Source organism: Periplaneta americana, chromosome 4, assembly GCF_040183065.1.
Source record: "Periplaneta americana isolate PAMFEO1 chromosome 4, P.americana_PAMFEO1_priV1, whole genome shotgun sequence".
In the NCBI taxonomy this organism is placed as follows: domain Eukaryota; kingdom Metazoa; phylum Arthropoda; class Insecta; order Blattodea; family Blattidae; genus Periplaneta; species Periplaneta americana.
This window is the reverse complement of record NC_091120.1, coordinates 149,523,980-149,549,859: the sequence shown is the minus strand read 5'-3', so window position 1 is coordinate 149,549,859 and position 25,880 is coordinate 149,523,980. Positions and strand designations below refer to the sequence as shown.

The window sequence follows — 25,880 nt, the reverse complement described above, 5'->3', positions numbered from 1 at the left end:
TGTCGCTCATTTCCGTATAACTTAAATTTTACAAATCCGTTTCCCTCATAACTTCGACATTTTTCAAGATAATACGTTTATGACATTTTACATGCAAGTGCATGTCATACTATAGAGAACAAGCCCTGTCTTTGGCATTGTTTTACCATTTTAAGTTATTTTTAATTAATATTTTTTTTACGTAAAGCAATAAAGTTTGCAATTACTCGTGGCAAAAGAAAAATATTTCTTATTTATATATTTATCTGGTAAGAGCAGAATTTCTTAACACACATTGTGAAGAAAACAGAGAAGAAAGCATTTAAAAATATTCAAAATCGAAAAAAATAAATAAATTTTCCCTGCACAGGTAGCAACAATTGAAAAATAGAATTACCATACTTAATGGATTCAAAAAAAAAAAAAAAAAACTGTTTATTGATCTAGAAGTGTTGCCTGATGACTATACTAAATTCCAACACAAAATTCATTGAAGATAGGCTATGTAGAAATTATATTTCTGGATTTTGGTAAATTCATACTGTGGAAATGTGTTACATTTACATACCTCTTTAAATGCATATGTTAATTGTGTTTTGTCTGCGTTACTCGATGCTTTCTTTTTTTTTTAATACAATTCAGAGTACTGAATCTGCCATAGCCTGTTGAATTCGCACAAATTTTATTATCCGTAATTTTCGTCTTGAGAACACTTCTGATATCAAATTTAATTTCTCGCCCATTTTTGTCCGACTCTACCATTTGAGTGAAAATTCGGACAAAATAATATCATATTCGTATTCTGTGATCCCAAAGATCTCCAGATATCAACTTTCGTCGAGATCGGACGACTTGAGATTTTTCATTCCCTTCTGCCTTTTCACTATTCCTTAGATAGTATTTAAAAAATCGGAAAATGTTTAATCAACATTGTTGAGAGTAACCTTCATTTTAAAGATTACCGGTACGTCTCTACGTCGGCTAGTTCAAAATACTTGAGTGAAATTTTTAAGCTGTCATCTCCTTTCTCTCTCCTCTCTGCTCTTTGGGGGATAAACAAATCCTCAAAAGTTATCTGAATGTATTACATGAAGTTGAATTTTTTTTTTTAACATTCCTTATGCATTTTAGAAACAATTCTGAGAGATGAGATGAACAGTCCAACTCAATTTTATAAAGGAGCCTTTGTTTTAAATTTAAGGGCTGAATGGCTGCTGGTTCACAAAATAAACCAGTATATTTTGATCATTATTACCTCCTATTTTACATCCCATAATGTTCGTATTTCGTAAAACTCCGTCTTATCTTTTGACTAAGGTTTAACAGAAACCTACACACAGGGTTTAAGGAGATTTAAGATGATTAGTCAGTCCGATGATTATAGAATAGTTATGTGTAGATTGTCTTTATACTTTATAGTAACGAGGAAAAGATTATGCAGCGGCAACTGGAATTATCTCGAAAGCAGTGTGCCGGGAACTTCTCTTTTCATACGCATGCACACATGCTGTATAGATTACTGCAGTTGTATAAAAGTGGTTATATGTGCATTGTTTTTGGAGATGACTGTCCATCCGAGTCCACTAGGATAATCAGGAATGTATGTTTACTCTTTTGTTTCACCCATCCCAGCTGCCGACGAAAATAACAACCGACCTTGCAGCTAAGAGTAACTCGCTCTGGAGTTCCGATTAATAAAATCCATGTGCCTAAATCGATGGCATCAACTATATCTAGACCTTATAAAGCCTTCACTTCCTAAGACGTAAGCAAAGAGGAGGAGTCACGCCGGGAATAACAGCGTTGCCACCACCGGATTTTCACCTAAGTTTTCTTTTTCTTCTCCAGTAATATTCTGATCTGATATCGTACTTTGATCCAAATTTTCTTCTTCTTCTGTGATATCAACTGATATTGAATTTTCGCTCAAGTTTTCTTATTCTTCTTTCGTAATATCCTGATCTGATATCGTACTTTCATCTAAGTGTTTTTCTTCTTCTACTATCTTGTTACATTGTGCTATGATCTACATTTTCTTATGGTACTGTCTTTTGGTGTGGGACTTTCAGCTAATTCTTGTTCTTCTTCTTCTTCTTCTGTTGTACTAATATCTTCTATCGGATTTTGATGTATGGTTGAGATAGTGTTCCTCCAATATAACTATCATCTGATGAACTTTGACCAATGCATTTCTTTAATACTCTTCGTGTTTTTTTAGCAGAGTTGCAAGATGCAGGTCTTAGGGCCATTTTTTTTTTTTTTTTTTTTTAATTTTTCGTCTTATTGCTTGACTAATATCAGTTCTTGAGGAATGTACTTTCTGTTCTTATAGAACTACAGTATTTTTTAAAACATTTCATTTCATAGTCATATTAATAATATTAAAAATTTGTCTTATAAAAGTTTAGGTTTTGTTATGAGAAATTCTTGTAAATTTGAAGTCAAAACTACAATAATTTTACGATGGAAGAGTAATGGAACGGAGAAAAATTCTCTCCGGCGCCGGGATTTGAACCCGGGTTTTCAGCTTTACGTGCTGATGCTTTATCCACTAAGCCACACCGGATACAACCCCGACGCCGAACAGAATCGTCTCTGATTGAGTTCCAACTCTTGGGTTCCCTCTAGTGGCCGCCCTTTGCACTACGTCATGGATGTCTATGAACATCGGACCGAAGTCCACACATGTGCTCAGGTGCACTCGTTATGAGTGACTAGTTGGCCGGGATCCGACGGAATAAGCGCCGTCTTAAATCACTTCGTGATTTACGCATATCATATATTATTTCAATGTACCGAAGTACATATGATATTTCCATGCAGATATTCTGCGTCATCATACGATGGAAGAGTAATGGAACGGAGAAAAATTCTCTCCGGCGCCGGGATTTGAACCCGGGTTTTCAGCTTTACGTGCTGATGCTTTATCCGGTGTGGCTTAGTGGATAAAGCATCAGCACGTAAAGCTGAAAACCCGGGTTCAAATCCCGGCGCCGGAGAGAATTTTTCTCCGTTCCATTACTCTTCCATCGTATGATGACGCAGAATATCTGCATGGAAATATCATATGTACTTCGGTACATTGAAATAATATACAATAATTTTGTATAATTACATTGTTAGATATAAATTAGAGTATGCTTGGTTATCTGGAACCCAATTACTAACAAATATATTCTGTTACTAGAAAATTCAAAATAAATTTCTAAAATGGTTATATTATAGACTTTATAATAATTATCCTGCTTATGAGAGTTATGCCACAATGCTTCAATATTTCCATTTTACTAGTTTGCAAATTAGACGAAATTGTCAATCTTTAAACTTTCTTTATAAAATTATTAACAAAAAGTTGGACTGTGTTGATTTATTTTATTATATATGCACCTAAGTTTAATACAAAGGGTTGAAATTTATTTTTCATACCAAGGGCAAATACTGAATATCACAAAAATTCCCCAGTTTTCAAATTGTTACAATTATACAATAAATTACATCCTCATCCGAATATTGATATTTTTAGGCCTATTTGTTATCATATTTTATAGAATATTGTTGTTAGTTAATTTGAAGCTACTTTCTCATCTTATTTTCAATTTCTCTTTTTTTTTATTTCTCTTTTTTCTATTTTGTTTCAGTTTTTAATAATGTTCCATTTTCCTTATTTATATTTTATAAATTACTTTGTCAGTCTTGAACATTGTAATTATATTCAACAACAAATAAATAAATAAATACATAAATAAATAAACATAAATAAATAAATAAATCTTATTTCCAGTATGCCCCCACTTATCACGCTTTTGTGTAAGATCTCTTGCCAGGACAGTTTCTCTTACGTTCCGTGAATGTACTACATGAAACACTCGACTTTTCTTCCTATCAAAGGACGCCATGCTGGGAAAGACTTAAAATCCAGCGTCCTCCACCGGGTTTGAACTCGAGAACCTCGGATCTAACGAAAGCATGGTGGTCACCCGTACAAGATGAGCCACTGTGAATAGGGTACGCATATTCCCTACGTATTCACAGACATTTTAACTGATTGTAAGAAAGCGTCGTTGAACTAAATTACAAAAAAGGGAAGTTAAGTATAGATCAAACAAACAAGTGATTAATTGAATAGCCCACTTGGGCTCTAAAAATGGGAGACGAGTGGGTAAGCCTCCCCACTTGTTCATCCACCTCGCTGTTATTCTTTCAGCAAGAATTAATTACACTCTTCGTAAACAGCGGGGATTGCAAGGTCAATACCGAGTCCGTGTGTGCAGGCGCTCTGCTTTGCTATGCTTTCGAACTCTTGGTGGAAAAACGGCACAGGGCGCAGAGTGCCAATGTTAGAGATTCAAATAAATAATTGTTAAGCAAACAATCATAGTACTTTCTTTCTCGGTCATTTAAGGACGTTATATCAATTGCAAGGTTTCCTGAGATCCTTGGAGTTTATGATAGCAATGGGCTTTCCGGGGACTAGGCATCTAAGGACCAAAATAGTAATAGAGGATAAAATAATTGAGCAGGTGAGTAGTTTTAATTATTTGGGTTGCAACGTATCCTATTGCGAAGATAAGGATGTTAACAACAAAATAAATTAATTCCAGAGAATGTGCGGTACAATTAATAAAATTCATACATAAAAATCGAAATAATTTTGAATTGTATTCTCACAGTTATGAAACAAAAGGTATGAATTCTTTAAGATTGTTTGAACCAAAATGCACCACTGTTACAGTATTTAATCATAGTAGTAATTTAGGCCCAAGAATATATAACAAATTTATATTTAAATATCCTAATCTTGTCAATTCTAATAGTTCTAGTATTAAGTTTAAAAAGTTATGTATGGATTTTATAAAAACTGAAAAATTGTAAATTTAAATTTATATACTATAATTGCACAGTAGACATAAGACAAATTTTATTGTATAATTATTAATTTCAATTCAGGAATCCGTCCCCTGAGCACGAGTTCTACTCTTTCAGGAGCGAGCTAAAGTGTTTCTGTATATATTTTATGTTACAATTATTAGCAAAATAATAAATAAATAATAAAATAAAATAAATAAAAAGAACTTTATCCCGGAAAACACTAAAAGAGACCCAACTAAAATTCTATAAAGTAATGGCAGTCCCTGTTCTTATGTATGGCAGTGAAAACTGGGCATTGACTCGATCAGAAAGAAGAAGGATAGAACCTGCAGAGATGAGATTTCTAAGATCAATGGCAGGATACACTCTATTGGACCAGAAAAGAAGCACAGACATAAGGACGGAACTGGGAATTTTCAACTTAAACGACAGAGTAGCAAGACAAAAGAAAAACTGGAAAGAACATATATTAAGGATGAATGAAGACAGATTCCCCCCCCCCCAAAAATACTGAACTACAGACCGGAAGGAAGGAGGAATGTCGGAAGACCCCGCAATAGATGGGAAGGCACTTTCCAAGAGGAAGGAACAGACCACCAGGCCTAAACCTTGAAGATGATGATGATGATGATGATGATGATGATGATGATGATGATGATGATGATGATGATGATGAGATGGTATTTGGCTAAATGAATTCGGAATTTGCCTCGGGATTAGGTCTTCCAGACTTTCGACTTACGGAAGAAAATTCAAGCAGATACATAATCAGCCCAAATGGTATTCCAACTCATGGTCAAGCATAACTCCTACTCACTAATCTTTTAGAACACGCAAACTTGTTACCAGAATTTCTTTAATCTAAGGAAATTTAACTAAATTTTATTTTTTTATATCCAATGGCAGACCCTTAACTTACCGTTATTCGCCCCCTCCCCAACCTGTGAGCGGGCTCATATACCTTTCTATACACAGCGCATTTCGAACTGGCGGATCAAGGTCACTCACAAACAAATCAATCACGAATCACTGAACTGAACTCTAAACTGAAGCACTCGGGGGCGGTAAACTGCACACACGTTTCAGGTATATGACCTAAAAGAAGGTAATTTACACACATGTAATTTGCACACACCGATTTTGGATATGTAATCTGCACACGCAAATAACCCAGGTAGTAAAAACAGGATGTAAATTGCACACAGAGCTATAATGGCATGTATTTCCTTTGAACATACTCCTACTACAATATTAACGTATTAACCAATAATTTATATTGGTATTTTGTTCGCTTAATGAATTCCAATCGGGATACATGCTTCTCAGTAAAATCTTTTATATTTCTCTCCATAGATTCTTTCTTCTTTAAGGAGCCTTAGTTTTAATGTTTGCTGCAATAGATATCCCCTGAATTTTCACGTATGTGTCTATTTGAAATTCAATTAACCTGTTTGTAAAAGTATAAATATCTGGATAAGCATAGTAAAATGTCTTGTTGAATCTAATATGAAAATACTCACAGACACTAATTAGTTGTACGCTGCAAGCTTTCTGTTTTAGCTGCCCAGATTGAAGGAGGAAAGGTAGCGTCATCGTCTACATAGCTGTCTACTAAAATAAATAGTCACAAAAGTTATCTAGCTTTTCATCTTGTGGCTTAATGACCACTAAATCAGATACAAAACAGTCGCCATTCTCATGTAGGTTTAAAAATGGTAGAGCGAATACAAATTTTAACCACCTGCCGATTTCAGAATCACTTTTATATTTGTTTATTAAACCATATTTTTTTAATCTGACGAAGCCAAGATTGACTTAGGTGGAATGTACATCCATTGACATTGGCTTCACTCCAAACAACACTTATTGCAGCATAGATAGCACTTATAAACAACTGTGTTCAAGGACCAATACTTTATGTTGAACTGCTGTGTAACTATCCATCTGAGTCAGTCTAATTCAGACACCACCTCTCTCCTTTCATTACAATTGTCAATTGTGTTTATCGCTTGTAACATTGGTTGACATTGCGTTCGATTATTAAAATAATAATCCGAGTTATGCTGTGTGTGCAGTTTACACACCACCCTTACTATCTAGGTTTTGTTGTGTGTGCAGATTACATGCCACAAATGTACAGCAAAGGTATGGGAAAAAATATATCTCAAAAGTGTGTGTAGTTTACCTCCGCCCGAAGCACTAGTAATCCCAGCTGTTCTAGCCGACTTTAGTTGAGGAGAATGGTCCAGGATTAGAGGTAAGCACACGTGGCAGTCCATTGCTTGACCTAGATTCGTCAGTTCGAAATGCACTAAGTACAGTGTCGAGAAGCGTTGCCACTTGGTTCGCCAGAGACTATCCAGAGTTCATAACTTTGCACTCATAATGAATGATGATAGAGAATTGTTGGGAAGTCATAGGTGCAGTGTGCCAGACTCCAGAAACACGAAATCCGCTACGGAGCTGCCAAAATTCAGCTAGACTCCGCTACGGTTGTGGGTCCTGTGTATTAAATAAACATGGAATATTAAGAACTGGGTTAAGAGATGATAAATAGGTTTTATTGTGTTCTAAGACAAAAATTTATATCATTCGAAAATTAAAACTATGAATTATATACGTTTTATTTTAAATGTATTCATAAAGGTTTAATCTTTATTAAAGGTATATTTTGTAAGTAAAAATTTAGGTAATTATAGTTATTATTTTATTAAAACATACTGGTATTTATTTTATAATTAATACATGTTTAAACACTTTGCATTATCTATTTTTTCTATACTAATAAACTACAAATTTTAACTTATTATAACATTATTAATTTAATTATTATATAATGTTACTTAAAGTTGGAACATAGATATCTCTTTACTTACAGTTCCTAAAATATATATAATGCATATTAAATTCATATAATTATGTTATTTATTAGCATGCGGCTATATTACTGAAAAATCGTTAATGTGAGTCTGGATAAATACAGAGTGATTCACAAGGATTTACCGCCACTTACGGAGCTCATTTCCGAAGAAATTCTGAGCAAAACATGTCATATAAACATTTGTCCTAATCTCAATATTTTCAGAGTTACACTAATTTGAAGTTGTTTGTAAAATACCTTCAATCTTTAGTTTTAAGGGTAAAAAATATTACAGATAAAGATTGAACTATTCAGGAGTATCATTTCTTTAATGAACTAGTATCTGAAATCTAAAAACGTGTTGTGAATTCCATAGTTGCTTCGTACAGAACTTTTTTTCGATTTTTAACTACAAAATTATATTTTTCTTACGATTTATCACAACAATTGTTACAAACCATGCCATTTTGTAAATTATTCAAGACTGTACATTGGGATGCATAATTTAAACTGTAAAGAATCAAGTTTCTAAAGTCGTATGATCTGTAACAATTTTTGTGATAAGTGCGTAAGAATAACGTAATTTTTAGTTAAAAATTGAAAACAATATCTATACAAAGCAATTAACAACACATTTACAGATTCAGAACACTTGCCAAATAAAGAAATGATACTTCTTAATAGTTCAACATATATTTGTAATGTTAGACCCTTCAAACTAAAGAAAAAAGGTATTTAGTAACAATTTCAAATTAATGTAACTCTGAAAATATTGAGATTAGGACAAATGTTTGTGTGACATATTTTTGCTCAGAATGTCTTCGGAAATAAGCTCCGTAAGTGACGGTAAATTCTCGTAAATTACTCTGTATATATTGTATTTCTCATATAGGTAATCTTCTTCTCCAATTCAAGTAATAGGCGCAGTTGCCTGTTCCGGCTTCACAGTTTCTCCTTCCAACGTCTCTTCGGCCTTCCCACGTCCCTTGTCCCTGTTTTGGATTGAAACACTATTTTGGGTAGTCTTGTGTCCGGCATTCTGTTCATGTGCTGAAACCGTTGCCGCGTTATTCCTTTATTTTGTCATTAAGGCTATTCATCTCTAATTCTTTTCGCATGTCTTCATTCTTTATGTGATCTAATCTTGTGCATCCTTTTGTTTTTATTAACAAGCCATCTTAGTTAGCACTTTGTACTTTATTCAGAATACTCTTCAAATTAATTCATGTTTCTGATCCATATAAAGGACAGGTATAGCCATCATTGCGCAGAACTTCATTCCTGGTTTCATTTCTCAGTGTTCGATGAATGCTGCCGCACATCAATTTGAATTTTGATAATTTTTTGTCAACATCTTTCGTATCGCTTTTATATATATTGTGACAGCGACGTGAGATTCGAACTCACGACCAGCGTCCCGCGAGAGAGCATATCGCGCGGGCTTCACGGGGAAAGGGGAAAGGGGCCTACACGCGAGGGGAGGCTGCGCGCGCAGCTGCTACTTAACGCAGTGAATGTGGAACGACCTTCCCGACTATTCCAGAAATCCGTCGAAGTGGAAGACTCGAGAATTTTCGAGGCTACGTCGCTGTGGTTATAAATTACGGTCGCGAAGGAACGACAGCAGAGTTTTCAGTTATTCAGTCAGTGAGTAAGCCAGAGCAAGCAAGCCAGACTTGTGTGCCGGAGTTCGACTCGAGTGTGCGTCCGCATCTGCGTCAGCATCCGAAGGCCTGAGTTCGAGTGCAGTGGACCGCAGTTGGAGGGACCTGAGTTCGAGTGCAGTGGACCGCAGTTGGAGGGACCCGAGTTCGAGTACAGTGAACTGTCTCTGAAGGTCTGTGGTTCGAGATACTGTGAACTCGAGTGACTGAGATAGAAGAACGGTGAACTGAGAACTAGTAGTTCTGATTTGTAAATAGTACTGTGTAAATATTAGTTAAGATTAACAGTTCATTGTTGTTCGTACTAGTCCAAGTAAATTGTCATTGTCGTCGGTGGAGTGCTATAACGAATACTGTGTTAAGTGAAAATTCAATTGTTGACGAGAGCGTTTAAGGCGAATTGTAGAAAGGAATTATTGTTGTGGCGAATAAATTACATTGTTGTTACTAATAAAATTTACAATATTTTGCAACCTAGATAGTTGAAACTCTTCACTTGTTCTAAATTATGATCCTCCAGTGTAATCTTTTAGGGCCGTATTCATAGACATTCTTAGCGCGGGCTTCCAGTGGATGATCAGCGAACTAACGTTTTTTGTATTCATAAACCAGTGTTAGCGATATGATATGATATGATATGATATGATATGATATGATATGATATGATATGATATGATATGATATGATATGATATGATATGATATGATATGATATGATATGATATGATATGAATCCTGTACAAGTAACCAGTCGATAGCCGGAGCTAGTTTAGCACTCTCGTAGCGCGGGCTAGCGAAATGTCTATGAATAGCACCCTTAGTATATTAATAATTTTCCCCAAAATGCTATTATTTTAATTTTTTGAAGTGAAATTTTTAAATTATACAATGCACATATTGTTGTTAAGGTTAAATAAAGATCTCTATAGATCATCTTCATTATTTCCAATAATTACTACATCGTCATTTCTGGGGGATTTAAAATACTGGAACACCTTCTCTCCAGAAGTCTTAAATATGGAGGGCTCTTGCCTGGGGTAACTGGGTGAAAACTCTTAACGGCCATAAAGGACGGAAGGACCAACCCTTCGTGCAGATGTAGTACACATGATGGCTAGACTTTCAAGTCACAACCACAAGACAACAGAGCAGCCTTGTCAGGTCAAAGTTTAGAGAATTTCTCTTTCATCAGCTTCATATAGGAAATATAAAAGTTAATCAGATTAGCGAGGGAGGAAGGCTTCCCAGTCCACTTTCTTCTTACCCTCTCGCGCAGGTATATTTCACGAGATAACGAATTGCATATAATTATTTATGCTCGATCATGCCGAAATGTAGTAATTATACACCTGATGGCAGCCCTTTAATGGACCTCATTAAAGTACACCTATTCGTTAAAGTTCAGGTGTTCCACCAATCAGAAAATACCATTGTAGCAATATGAAAGCGCAAGTATCGATTATTCTCGGATATGCTATCGAAAGACAACAATAAATGAATAAATCACCAATATTTGAAATAAAGTCAGTTCTGTTACTATAATAATTAGCGTTAATTGTAAATAATATTCAAATAAATTCAATTTGTCATCTCGTTTTTCAATGTCTAATTCAATTTCAAGGTTATATCAAGATTAATGTTTATTTTACTCTCTAGATTATATCAAGGTCAATGTTGACATTTGTTTCTCGGAAAAAATCAATACTTTCGCGTCTGCGCACATCTCACAATTTACGAGGTATTGCACAAGGTCAGTTCCGCTCCTCAGTCAGATAAGAATAACATGAATACTTATGAATAATTTCGAGTTAGAAATATGGTCGAGCATAAAAAGTCGTATGAAACTCGACTATAATGGTAATTAAGACGCTAGTATGAAAATTATGAAACTCGCTTGCGCTCGTTTCATAAACATACTCGCGTCTTAATTACTACCATTATAGGCTCGTTGCATAATGTACTATTATAGTTTCTGAAAGAAAAGTGCTACTTAAATTCTTTTTTTTTTTTTTTTTTTTTTTTTTTTTTACCCTTACTTTCCATTGAGGAAAAAATTGTCGGGAAATTTTTGGTGGCTAATCGTAAAAGACTGAGGAGAGCAAACATTATCTCAAAATCTGCAGATGTCTTTAAACTTTTATTAGGAACTGAACCGCACTTAAAAAACACAAAGCAAAAGTCCAAAACCCTCTAGAAGCCTTGTTGTTGTTTAGCCAACTGTTCGAAGACAGGTCTGAACCTTACAAATGATAACAACAAGACACCACTTATGAGGCAACTAGACCAGGAAATAATGGCCAATTCCTTTCCTCCTAAATTTAAAATTTAAATTATGCTTTATTTAACGACGCTCGCAACTGCCGAGGTTATATCATCGTCGCCGGTGTGCGAAATTTGGTCCCGCAGGAGTTCTTTTACATGCCACTAAATCTAGTGACATGAGCCTGTCAAATTTAAGGGGAGAGAATGGTATTTTTTAAAACTTTTTTCCTATTTGGTATAAAATATTAATTTGTTGTATGTAGAGAGCTCATAGCCGTGGCAACTCAACCAAATAAAAATAAAAAAAAATTATTTGGGGGCCCAAATTTGAAAAAAATATACCCTATGTAGGATTGTACTAAAACCGATATATCTAAACCGTTTTTAAAGATAGATTCAAACAGTTTTTGCAATTATTTTTAAAACGAAAGCAATTAAAAAAATTATGTTACAGAGAAAGGTTTCCTAATAGTCTAAAGAATGTGTGTTCTAAATTTCATGGATGCATCTTTAATACTTCAGAAATTATATCCATTTTTGTCTGGCAATGTAGCAAAAAAAAATGAAGTTACTGGAAACCGATAAAAGCGGGCGTGTGATTTAAAAATCCATAGCGCAGGGAGTTTAAAAATGACGTCTCAACATCCGATAAGGGCACAAATACCCACAAAATGTTATGCAATTCATTCCACACATATCAAAGGGTATTTTAAGAAAAAAAATATATTTTTTAATTTAATTTACCCTGAAATAACAATAAAAATGGGCGAGTGATTTAAAAATCCATAACGCAGGAAGTTTAAAAATGGCGACTCGACATCCGATAAGGGCACATATACCCACAAAATGTTATGCTATGCATTCCACACATCACAGGGTATTTTAAAGAGTTTTTTTTTTAATTTACTCATTTTTCACCAAAAAATACCATCCTCTCCCCTTAAGCACACTTAAATGTCATCGACCTAGGCAACCTCGGGCTCAGAAGGCCAGCGCTATACCGCCTGTGCCATCCAGGGCGACTCCTTTCCTCCTCCATCGCCGATTAGCTACATACGATATTACACTAATCAGACTTGAGATGCATACAAATAATTAGAAGACTTGAATGTCACTTAAATATTTGGAACTTGAAGAAAGTTGTCAGGGAATATTGCCTCTGGGAGAATGAAAACATATGAGATTCAAGATTTAGAAACATATCTTTCAGGAAAATGGTTTAAGGAAAACGTCTGAGAACCATTCAACTTTGTAAGATCGTTAGGTTTCAGATTGGAATTTAATTAGGACTTATATCGCTGTTGCATGCTGCAGTCACACGCTGTACGAGTTTGAGCTCTGCTACATTCAAGTGATCATACGTTGACAATACAAGACCTGGCAAACAGACCCGATATGCAGCCGACTCGAGAGGTTTTATTCAATCTGCGTCACATAATTGTCAACCAGGAGCACTTGAACCGCGGACGACATGAGTCACTTGTGTCACATGTCTTCTTGACAGTTGTCGTGGTATTGTCAGTTCCTGATGTCATTTCAACCACACAGAACCTGCGGTACAAAAGACGCACCATCTTTTATGTTCCTTTATACTGTAAGTCCAAATTGGTGTCTAGTACTAATGTCAGAGAAGAGCTTTTGTTTCGGTAGTTGTTAGGGTAGAAATTATTTTCAAGAGGCTGGGAGAGACGTCTTTGGGCAAGAAATTCTCATCGGGATGATTTGGTTTGTTTACTTTCAGCTTTAGATAATGCCTTTTTCAACTACAACAGTAATCAGAGTCGGGTGATAATGTGATAATGACGGTGATTAAGATGACGTGATAGTGGTGGTGATTGTACAAAAGGTAATATTGTCAATGACGTGATGATAATGGTGATAAATTGGAGATCATGATCATCTCAAGATTATAGTGATGGCGATGGTTTTGATTATTATATGTATTTATTTGAAAGAATATCTGTTCAAAATGTGAAGTGGAAGAGAGAGAAATTGTAAGTATAATTAAGTGAATTAGATATTTCATGTTTTTCAATGTTGTGGGTTGGGAGCAGTATCAGGGGTATTAGAACTGTAAGTGTATTATAGAAATAGATTTATGGAAAGAGGTAATAAAAGAGGAAATTTAGGAATGAAGTGAAGAGAGAAAGTTAAATACATAAATAAATGGAGGACAGAATAGTAGGGAAATAGTAAGTGATGTGTTGTAAAATAGAGAAAAGGGAAATGTAAACAAATAATTTCTGAGAAAACAGCTGGAAAAGAATCATTAAGAGCACGTAGATTTGAAAATAGAGAGTAAAATAAATAAATAAATAAATAAATAAATAAATAAATAAATAAATAAATAATATAAATTTGTTTGGAGACTTTAAAGCACATAAATATCCTACTAATCGGTTACTAGCCGAGGAGTAGTAGTAAGTTCGGTTGCCACTGCCTCTGAACCGGCTTTGGGAATGGCATTTTCTCCATTCTAGATGAAACGGACTCCCAAGACAAATTCTCCGCTATATACCACATGGAAGACGATCTTTGGGACGCCCCCTGAAAAGATGGACGGAGACCGTAACAGGCCACTAGGCCTAATACCTGCAAGGACGATGATGTTATGTTTTATTTAACGACGCTCGCAACTGCAGAGGTTATATCAGCGTCGCCGGATGTGCCGGAATGGAACGATGATGATGATGATATAAATTATTAAGGAAGAGAATATGCAATATTTAATAAGAAAGCGAGAAATGGAAGGGAGACAGTCTAAGTGTGAGAGAGAGAAAACAATAGAATAGGATAGATAGGGAAGAATAAGTTAGATAGCAATTCATTTAAAACAGAAGAATAGAAAGTAATCAGGAAATACTTGACAAATGAATATATTAATAGAAAAGGATGGTAGGCTATGTATAAAAGGGATGGTGGATCGAAAAGCAGAAATGTGATGGTCCATCATAGTTATGAATTGTAAAGTTCGCTGACAAATAACTATATATCGTATCGTATCATATCATATCATATCATATCATATCATATCATATCATATCATATCATATCATATCATATCATATCATATCATATCATATATCATATCATATCATATCATATCATATATCATATCATATCATATATATCTTATCTGTTTATTTATTCATATATTTATATATTATTTTAATTAAATTAATTAACCACGGTCACAGGAAGAAAAGTAAAGAAGGTAAACTTGCGAATTCTAAATGAAGCAGTAGAGCAAGTGGACGGCTTCTAATGCTTGGGGTGTACGATAAGCAGTAATATGAGCTGCTGCCAGGAAGTCAAAAGGAGAATAGCAATGGCAAAGTAAGCCATTATTGTATTATCCAGTGTAAGCAAAGGTGGACATAGGATGAAGTTTCTCCGTTTCCCTGCATTACCCCTTCGTGCCCAGGGCTGCTCTACCGTATATGTTTCATGTTGCTAGTATAATAAAATGGGATAGTTGTTTTTAATGGGTTATTTAAAGACGCTATATCAACTACTAGGTTATTCGATGGAATTGGTGATAGCGAGATCAGTTCGATCCCCGCTTGAGCTGATTACCTGGTTGGGTTTTTCCCGAGGTTTTCCCCAACCGTAAGATGAATGCCAGGTAATCTATGGTGAATCCTCGGCCTCATCTCGCTAAATACCATCTCGCTATCACGAATCTCATCGACGCTAAATAACCTAGTAGTTGATACAGCGTCGTTAAATAATCAACTAAAAAAAGATAGCGAGATGACATTTGATGACATGAATCCGAGGATTCATCGTGGATTATCTCACATTGGCTTATGATTGGGGAAACCTCGGAAAAACTCAACCAAGTAGTTAGTACTCTTAAAAAAATAATAATATACAGAAAACATATGCTGTATTTTACACGGATGATTATATTTTATTTGATTAAGAAAGCTAAAATATATTTACTTTATCAAAATGTGTTTTCTTTTTCATTTCTTTAAAGCTCGGAATTTTGACGACTTTTTTTTTTTTCGGGCGGGACACTTTTTGAAACCAAAAAATCAGGGAAAAGTAAATTATTCTACATCAGAATCAAGTCGGTTGAGGTAACATCACGAAGAAAGATAATGGGGCCGACGTTGAGTGAAAAAAGTCGAAGTTCTATAATTAAATCTATTGCAAACAATATTTACGAAAATGCATTTCTATAATAATGGCGCGAAATTTTTTGCTGAAGCCTGTAGGTATTGTGTATGGCCGCGAATATTTTCATAAATTCCTTTCAGCGTTCTATTTCATTCATTATGTGTAGGAACGTTGCGGTACTGCATTTTAAGCGATACTTCATTTCGATACTGAATTCCATATTCAGCGTTACTTTTACTAAATAATATAAAATAATAATCACTGATACAGTTGGCAATGGAACCTTTAATATTATATCACAGTTTAGTATATACAGTTGCGAAGCTTGGGATGATTTTTTGCAAATCTCGCGTTAGTTGCTAGACGCTTGGAGCGCTGTGAGTACTAGGAACAATAGACTGTGTCACTGCCATCGTGATCCAACACAGACCGTAAGGCAGACTATGTAACTGGCTTAACCTGATCACGAAGGGCGGCGTTTCAACCATATGAATTAGTTGGAATGCATAAAGAGTAACATATATTTCTTTAAAATGTAGTGTAATTGCATTAATAAAATTTAAAACAATGATTATGAGACACTTCAGACATAAATCACTTGCGAGTTAAGATGAAATATTATTTTTGGTGTGAAAATTACGTTATTCGTATGTGTAATACTTGCCTTTATTTCGATTAAATATTGCGAAATTCCTGTACATTCATTTATGCACGATTCAATAATCTTCAGTTGCACCGCACGGATAATGTTGAAATTATAGGTTATGTTTACTGTCCCATTGCCCCTTTCTGTCTAATTTTAGTGGTCTCCAATGCCCTGCCATTCATACGGAAATATTATAGGTTATGTTTACTATATCTTATATTCCTAAATTCGCAATTATACATTATAATTAAGCATAATGTCATGTATGATACCCCGCACATTCAATTTGTCTGTATTTTAATACTACAATTGAGTATTGAATTATTGTATTTATCTACTACCTAAGAGACGAAGTAACAATCTACGTACACTAATTTCATAGGAGTGGTATGATAAATTGTCTGTCTTTATTAAGGAAGGTAGATGTGCTATATTAAATCACAATATAAATTATTTTTTATTAAACCTCAAAATATTGAATAATAATATGGGACAAGGAGACGTTTGTAGCACTATAAATTCTAAGAAAAAGAGGTCAGAGTTATCCTTCCGAAAGATCCTGGAAGGTGAGTTTATAAAATATAATATATACTTTATGAAAATAATATATAAACCTTATGTATTTCGTATTTCAATAGTGGAAGGAAGGTGTTAACTTTTCAAAAGAACACGATATCAAAAGTACAATACATTTTATCGTCTGCTAGGGAAAGAGTCTGTGATGAGGCGATAGTAGCGATCCTGGTGGTGAGCAACTATCTATGGATGCATATTTCAACTGTCTATGTTTGCATATTTAGTAAGTATTGAGCTTCGCAACTGTATATACTAAACTGTGATGATATGTTTAAGTACACACTTTCCAATAAAAGATGAGTTTACAAAATCGATGAAAACGATTATCTCAGTATTCTAACAGTATTGAAATCTCCTGGCATATAGTTATTGCCTATTAAATTCCTTTTATTTGAACCATTCTTCTTGAGAAATACTTCAAATAACTTAATTTGGTTAACTACAAATAATCAGATTCGTCTTCCCGCTTTCAATACTTTTGTTTCGATATTGCTATTATTCTCTATACGAGTAGAATATCGAAAACACAGTATCGAATCCAATTCTTATCAGTATCGCAAGTTAAGTATCGATAGCTACTTATATTGATCGTATCGCAACGTCCCTATTCTGTGCATCATAAATAAACCTAGGCCTAAATAATTACGTGCAGGAACAGGTCATACTATCGGAATATTTTTACACAATAACAAAATAATATAATGCAATAAGCACCTAGGACAATGCTTCCTTTTACATACTTTGAATTGTTGGGAAAAGAATTTAGATCTCCGACTAGATAACGCCTCGATGTGTTGTTAGGTTATTACGTTTCAGAAAGCCTGTCTTTGTCACATGATGCGATGTTTTTAAAATCACACCTACGCAGAGATAAAATTTTAAGTCCAAGACTGAGAATGTAAAGTCCTTTAACTAAAATGTGTTATCAGTAAGTCTGTAAACAGCTATCAATAGGTGTTCGTTGCATCATGTAAAGAGACGTAGTGCTTTTCACTGATAAACGAAATCTTATCTTGCAAGACACACAAGATCTCAAGGAAGAGTGAACTTCGCTGAAAGTTAGTGAAACAATTACGTGCAGCACGGCTGATACATTTTCTTTTCACTCAACAGTCAAACATAAAAGACATTCGGATTCATTTGATTTTTCTTTTAGTGAACACACAAATAGGTTTGGAATTGCCATTCTTGTTGCGACTCAAAGTCCATCTACCGATGAGATAGAGAACTAGTTACTCTGTTTCCAGGAATCTACAGTAGATGGAACACAAGGTCAGTAACAGACAGCAACAACGATGACTATAATTTTGAGGAATTAAGGGAAATTAAAAGAACGTTTATGTAAATACACACCGAAATTAAATTAAGCACTTACTCGTTTCTTATCAGCAAGGTAATATGCATGACACTCGAACTAGGTAAGTTCATTATATAAATTATATTGGAATATTTTATTCATTTGTAATCTCATATTATCTAGAGCATCTTTGTTATTAAGAATGTATAACTAACCGATAGTTATTGGTCTTGGAACGATGTCTGATTATCTATATTTTTATGTCAACAAGTTAATTTCATCAGTGCTGCCGAACAAATTATTATGCATTTTACTGTCTAAATATAAGTTGTAATATGAAATTGCGTAAGAGTACAGTATACTACAAGGGCCAAAAAATCGATTTCGAAGTTTTACATTTTTGATAGCAAAAAATTGATTTTTCTATGCAGACTATCTATCTGTGTAGGCCTACAGCTATTCTCTTACTCTACAAGAGGATCTCTTTCTTATTCAGTCAATATATCAATGGATTATGTACATAAAATATAATAAATGTTAACCAAAACTTGTCACGTCTGTGTCTGAAATGAACAGCAAATAATCACAGTCTACTTCATATAATAAAAAGAGCTTTTGTGTGATTTTATTAGGCCTACTTATAGTTAGGGACCTCCGTTTTTCGTTTCAATTGTTTATAAAAATCGATATAATTTTTAAAGGAATTTTGCATTATTTTCTTTCAATTTTTTCGTTATTTTTAAATTGATTTAGGTGCTTTTTAAACAACGCTTGTGCCATTTTTCACAAGTTTTTTTTGTTGATGCTCTGGAACATTAATTTGAAGGCTTTTAGATTTATAGATATTTTAAAGTATTTCATAGGAAAAAATGTTCTTGTACATAAATTATAGCACGACAATATTGAATTTTTATTAAAGAAACAACATTTTTTTTCATATTGTAAAATAACTAAAATATACACGTCATCAAAGAAAGCTAATGTATTATTTCGTATGAGGTGTCAAAGGGGAACATTGCTATAGTATTCATATTATCTTCTTCCATGAAAGAAACTTTCGCTGTCAACATTGGCACACGGTTGCCAAACTGACTAAAGCATTCTGCTACTAAATTCACGGTGACTGTCAAGCAAATGAGTCAGAACTTTTACAATGGTTGTCATTCCATCTTGCAACATAATGTGATTGGTTTGCTCTTTAAGTTTGAAGTTCTCTGTACTGTTTTATGATCATTGAATCATTTTGATTAAAAAAAAACGGAATGGACTTCACCTTTTCCACTAGGATCGTATCCAAATTAGGGCCTGTTCAGGGATGCAAACTCCTGAAACGCTTTGCCATTAAATTGAGCCTCAAAATTCGCTTTATGTCGCTAAAATAACGTAATTAATGGTAACTATAGTGGGGATCACGTAAAAACAGTTCCTAAAAGGCTCATTTGACATTCTCTTCAGTGTTGCCAGTTAATACCAGATATCACCAAAGAGGGAAAAATCACAATGCTACGTATGAAATAATAATAATAATAATAATAATAATAATAATAATAATAATAATATAAAAATTGGAGATTTATCCTTCGAAGAGGTGGAAAAATTCAAATATCTTGGAGCAACAGTAACAAATATAAATGACACTCGGGAGGAAATTAAACGCAGAATAAATATGGGAAATGCGTGTTATTATTCGGTTGAGAAGCTTTTATCATCCAGTTTGAGTCCAAAAATCTGAAAGTTAGAATTTATAAAACAGTTATATTACCGGTTCTTCTGTATGGTTGTGAAACTTGGACTCTCACTCTGAGAGAGGAACATAGGTTAAGGGTGTTTGAGAATAAGATGCTTAGGAAAATATTTGGGGCTAAGCGGGATGAAGTTACAGGAGAATGGAGAAAGTTACACAACACAGAACTGCACGCATTGTATTCTTCACCTGACATAATTAGGAACTTAAAATCCAGACGTTTGAGATGGGCAGGGCATGTAGCACGTATGGGCGAATCCAGAAATGCATATAGAGTGTTAGTTGGGAGACCGGAGGGAAAAAGACCTTTAGGGAGGCCGAGACGTAGATGGGAGGATAATATTAAAATGGATTTGAGGGAGGTGGGATATGATGATAGAGACTGGATTAATCTTGCACAGGATAGGGACCAATTGCGGGTTTATGTGAGGGCGGCAATGAACCTTCGGGTTCCTTAAAAGCCATTTGTGAGTAAGTAAGTAATAATAATAATAATAATAATAATAATAATAATAATAATAATAATAATAATAATATAGTGTTAACAATAACAATGTCTTGGTTATTCACCACATCTCATCTTTATGTTGCGCGGTGTTTCCTAAATGGTTCAATAATTTATTTATGAAATAGTATATTTTCTTCCTGGATTTATCGCATATGATGTTGGTAGAGGAAGCGCAAAGAAAGCTTGCCCATTTGACTGACGCGCAGAGAACGATATTCGGTCCTCGTGCCGCCATGCTCGTTACAGGGCTGCTATGAATCACCTAATGCTCATTACAGGGCGCATTCGAAAGCGCGGTCTTGAGCTGTTCGTATCGTGGAGTGTATTGTGCAGAGGGTAGAAGCCAGCGTGTGCGTTACATATTCTGCGTTTTATCCCTGATATCAGGAGTTTTATGTAGTTCAAAGTGTGTTTGTTAAATAACAAAGTTCTGTATAACATTCTATGTACTTAACAATGCCCCTGTTTCGCTCTAAATTAGGAAGTGCTAATAAAACGTTACATAGTCAAACTAGAGAGTTATTTATAAATAAACGAAACAGGCTCGGCTCGTAATATAAGGAGTATATACAGGTTAAAATAAACCGACCATAGTACCCTAGTTATCAGAACATTTTAATAAAATCACATAGTATTACTGTTTTATTACAACGTCAAATATAAATTATTACACGATTACATATTTCTTATAACATCTTTGTCATTTCATTCAGTGATTTTATGTGTAAAAAAATTCGTGTTTCTGTATTTTCAACAATGTTATGTTATTAGTTACTCTGCAACAAGGTTTAGGTTCCGTTACATGCGCTGTGATAAATCTCGCTCGAAACATCAAGCCAGCAGACGACTGAGAACTGTCGACAGTTTGCCAATCGAATCGAAGCGAGGTCGAGTGCACCCGAACGTTTCCGAAATTTCGCGCAGCTTTCCGTGGCAAGCTCTTCTTGCGTCACCTCTAATTAGGATTAGTATGATCTAATATTACAATTTATTTTGTAGGGAACATGAAATTTATTGTTTTGACTAAAGAGTTTACGATTCGTGACACCTAACCTAAAAATGTATGTACCTTACTTGCATTTTCATCAGTTTGCTTTACTGTAAACCGAAATAATTGCTGCCAAAATAAAAGTTAGAAAATAACTGCCAGTTGTAGTATTTGTCAGTATCCGAAATTCGAAACGAAGTTGGTAAAAGAAAATTCAACCTGAGAGCTAGAAAATCACTATAATCCACTAGCATATTTAGTAATAGTGGAAAAATGGTTAGGTTTGACCCTTGGGGTATTAAGTAAGCTGATCCGGACTATATGAATGTCCTGCTGCGCAGTGATACCGGAACATAATATGTCTGCCAGGCGAAGACGAAAATCGGTGCCCTGCTACTTTCAGTACATGGATACATAAGTCTTGCGTTATTTCTTATTTCTATGATCAAAATTGCATAGCACTATAAATCAAATATAGGAAGGATTAAGTGGTTTATTTTACGACGCTTTATCAACTGCTATGATTCTCTAGCGTCCGAGTGAGATTCAGCTGATAATGCCAGCGAAATGAGTCAGGGTCCAGCGCCGAAAGTTACCCAGCATTTCCTCGTAATGGGTTGAGGGGAAAACTACGGAAAAAACCTCAACCAGGTAACTTGTCCCAACCAGAATTTGAATCCCAACCCGCTAATTTCACAGATCATTCTTGCAAATAAATGATATAGAAATGCACAAGTTGTAGCCATAATTTGATGCAATTTTTACAGCTTATAATGGATAATTTGGAAATGTTTTAAGGTATGAAAGTTACCTTTCAGGTGCATAGTTTTTATTTACTCACTATTACGTAGGCTAATATGTGACAATAGTAATTTACATAACAAGTGTCTAAAGAAGTGATTTTTCTAGCGTTTTCATTAAATTGAAAAAAACATTGGTAAAGTTATTAGTCATATAGGCTTACGTACCTACTTACAAATGCCTTTAAGGTTCATTGCCGCCCTCACATAAGCTTGCTATCGATCCCTATCCTGTGCAAGATTAATCCAGTCTCTATCATGATATCCCACCTCCCTCAAATCCATTTTAATACTATCCTCCCATCTACGTCTCGGTCTCCCCAAAGCTCTTTTTCCCTCCGGTCTCCCAACTAGCACTCTATATGCATTTCTAGATTCGCCCATACGTGTTATATGCCCTGCCCATCTCAAACGTCTGGATTTGATGTTCCTAATTATGTCAGGTGAACAATACAATGCGTGCAGTTCTGCGTTGTGTAACTTTCTCCATTCTCCTGTAACTTCATCCCTCTTAGCCCCAAATAGTTTCCTAAGAACCTTGTTCTCAAACACCCTTAATCTCTGTTCCTCTCTCAAAGTGAGAGTCCAAGTTTCACAACCATACAGAACAACCGGTAATATAACTTTTTTATAAATTCTAACTTTCAGATGTGTTTGACAGCAGGATAGATGACAAAAGTTTCCTCCCGAGTGACATTTAAGTGTATTTAAATATTTAAAACTAATTAACAATTTAAATAATTGCTTTAGTTCATTCTCGTTGTTTTACTATACGCAATGTATCATTTTAACTAATTCCATTATGAAAATTTTCTAAGATCTACCTAGATATTGTCTGGACTAGAAATTAAGCGTTTAAAAAAACTTGCTACAGCCTAATGGAGATTTCTTCGTTACAGATATGAATTACATCCTCGATGATTACAGCAGGGGCCTCCTGTCTGTGTTGGAATGTCCCGTTTGTAAGGAATTTATGGGAGCACCCATCACATTATGTGAGCACGGTCACAACATCTGTGGAAACTGCAGGCCGAGATTGAAGAACTGTCCAACCTGCCGACAGAAGTTGCTGTCCACAAGAAACATTGCACTCGAGGAGCTTTCCACAAAGTTTAAGTATCCTTGCAAATATCGAGAAAGAGGATGCCTCTCTATGTTCAGCAAAGATGTGATAAATGATCACGAAATAAACTGCCCTTTCGAGAATAAGATAGTTCTTGTTGAAAATGCAAGTGATTCTGAACATTATTCTCTAAATGAAAATAATGACCCAGTGCAGATTTCTGCAGTTCAGGCAGGTGACAAAGAAATCAAGTTTCCTGAACCCAGTAATATTCTCTTTGACCAAGCCTGCAGTTTGGAATGTCAACGCGAAATATCTTCCCAATATTTGCCACAAGCGCTTCCAAATTATTTAATTTCTGAAACAGAATATAACTACTCAAATATCCCATTTGAAGGGTCTTTTAAAATTGATGATATCTCAAGAAACTATTGCAGTGGATACAATATGTTATCCTTTCCACAGGAAGTGATAACTGAACAGAAATGTGATGATTCTCACAGACAAATTTCTGGTGAAGTAAGAGATATCTTCGGAGAACGAGAACAAAGACACAGAACTCAACAAATCTTTACGGGCCCTGCAGATACTTGTAACACATCCTCAAGGCAGATTCGTGTCTTGGAGAATTCTCCTGTCCATTTTGGAGGAAGACGGTCAGTGTCCGAAGAATTACTTTCCAAGATTCAAGACGTTTGTATTCTTCAGCAGGCTAACGAAGTCGAAATACATTCATGCAGATACTCTGATCGTGGTTGTAAACGCAGACTTCCTTTAGAACTACTTCTTGGGCATCAAACCTCGTGTCCGTACAGATTTGAAATTGTTTCAGATGTAAATGTGATAAACTCAAGACGCCAGAAGACCAACCAGGAGTCAGAACTATGTGGAAACTCGTCTTCCTTTTCGGGACAAAGGACTGATGAGTTTCCTTGTGTTAACAGAGAGAGAGGATGTCTCTTGGTGCTGCCATCAGAATTGGTTCAAACACATTCAAGTGTTTGTCGTTACAAATCTTCGTCGAATGTTCAAGAGTATGAATGTGCAAACAGGGTCTATGGATGCAAACTGTCAATCTCACGCATGTTATTGGCGGATCACGAACAAATTTGTTCTCACAGACCTCAGAGATGTCCCCTAAGAGAAGTGTACAATTGCCCCTGGATAGGTCCGAATGAATTTATAAACAGACATATTAGAGACTATCACAAATGCGGAGATGTTTGTTTTTAAGAGAACACAATCAAAATTGTAAAGTTTCTATAGTCAATAAAATTTGTCAGATTTGTTATAGACTATTACACTTTTACTATGTCATACTACTTATGACCAATAAAACGTTACGAAAGGACGTCTTTCAACCAATCATGGCTGCTTATTGCACAATTTTATCGCGTCCCTAGCATTTGTTTATTTTTATCACTACCCTAGCATTTGTTTCTTTGTTTGCCAACTGCATTGGTCTGGACGTCAAAAAAAATAATAAAAAAAAAAAGAAAATTACAAACCACTCTAGTCGATGCACAGCGCTTTCAAATATGACTCGCATTGGCATTCAAGAACAAGAATTAATAAAGATCACTGATCATAGCTATGCATCTTCCCTGAAATTCTATTTACAAATAAATGAAGAGCACCATTCGGAAATCCTGAATAAGTTGAGGGATACATCATGTACATCAACGAGTTCCACTTCTTTTACCCACACGTCCAATATAACATCAACTGAACCACCAACCACTAAAACATTCAAATTTGAAAATTGTACTTTCAATAATTGTTCCTTTTAAAATTAATAATGTTTATCTTTTATTTCAACATCGTTAATTAAAACTTTTCCTGTGTATTCCATCATCCCTAATTAAAACTCTTGTAACACTTGTTTATATTATTTAGGTTATGTTATAGCTTCTGCTATATGATATTATGAATAGTCACGTATCAGAGATTGTTTAATACTAAGATTTATTGAAAATAATCTGTCAAGTGACGTTGATTACTGGGATCTGGTTAATTCAAGTATAATGCAACTTTTTAATAAAAATGAAGCTGAATCAACAAAGCCTTCTTGACTAGTAACAATCCACAGATTTCAATGAAGATTCCATAGTTGGCACAACTGATAACAAGAAAACAGCTAAACCGGCTATTTAGAGATGGTACAATAATATATTTGAAGACAGTTGTATTTTCGTAAGCCAATTAATATTTTATTGTATTGGAGTACTTCGTTACTTCTAATCTTCATATACTTTCTTCTAATCATGGAATAGTCAATTAAATCCCACTCGAGTTTTGATTTTCTCTAGATAAATCAAAACCTCTAGTGAGATTATTGTTGATAAACTGACCATACCGCAAGCTTTCTCCGAAGACTGGTGCTGTCCCTGTCGTTTTCATTACACCATTGTTCTATAAACCATGCTCAGACGTAGAGATGGGGAAAAGTTATTTTCTCGTAACAGTTCCAACTGTTCCAGTTCCATGAAAATACTAGGTT

General features: G+C 34.9%; 2 protein-coding genes across 5 annotated transcripts in view; both read left to right on the top strand.

Annotated features, from left to right (window-relative positions):
- LOC138698318 (E3 ubiquitin-protein ligase Siah1-like) overlaps window positions 1-25,880 on the top strand; it is a 538,667-nt gene that overhangs the window by 394,645 nt on the left and 118,142 nt on the right. The window lies entirely within an intron of this gene.
- Window positions 17,995-24,676, top strand: LOC138698317 (uncharacterized). 3 transcript variants are annotated; one of them, XM_069824140.1, is made up of 2 exons: window positions 17,995-18,252; window positions 23,217-24,676. In XM_069824140.1, the coding sequence occupies exon 2, from the start codon at window positions 23,219-23,221 to the stop codon at window positions 24,611-24,613; it is 1,395 nt and encodes a 464-aa protein (XP_069680241.1). In that variant the 5' UTR covers window positions 17,995-18,252; window positions 23,217-23,218; the 3' UTR covers window positions 24,614-24,676. The 3 variants fall into 3 exon arrangements, with proteins under 3 accessions (XP_069680241.1, XP_069680240.1, XP_069680242.1); XM_069824139.1 differs by lacking the exon at window positions 17,995-18,252 and adding an exon at window positions 18,261-18,398; XM_069824141.1 differs by lacking the exon at window positions 17,995-18,252 and adding an exon at window positions 22,024-22,168.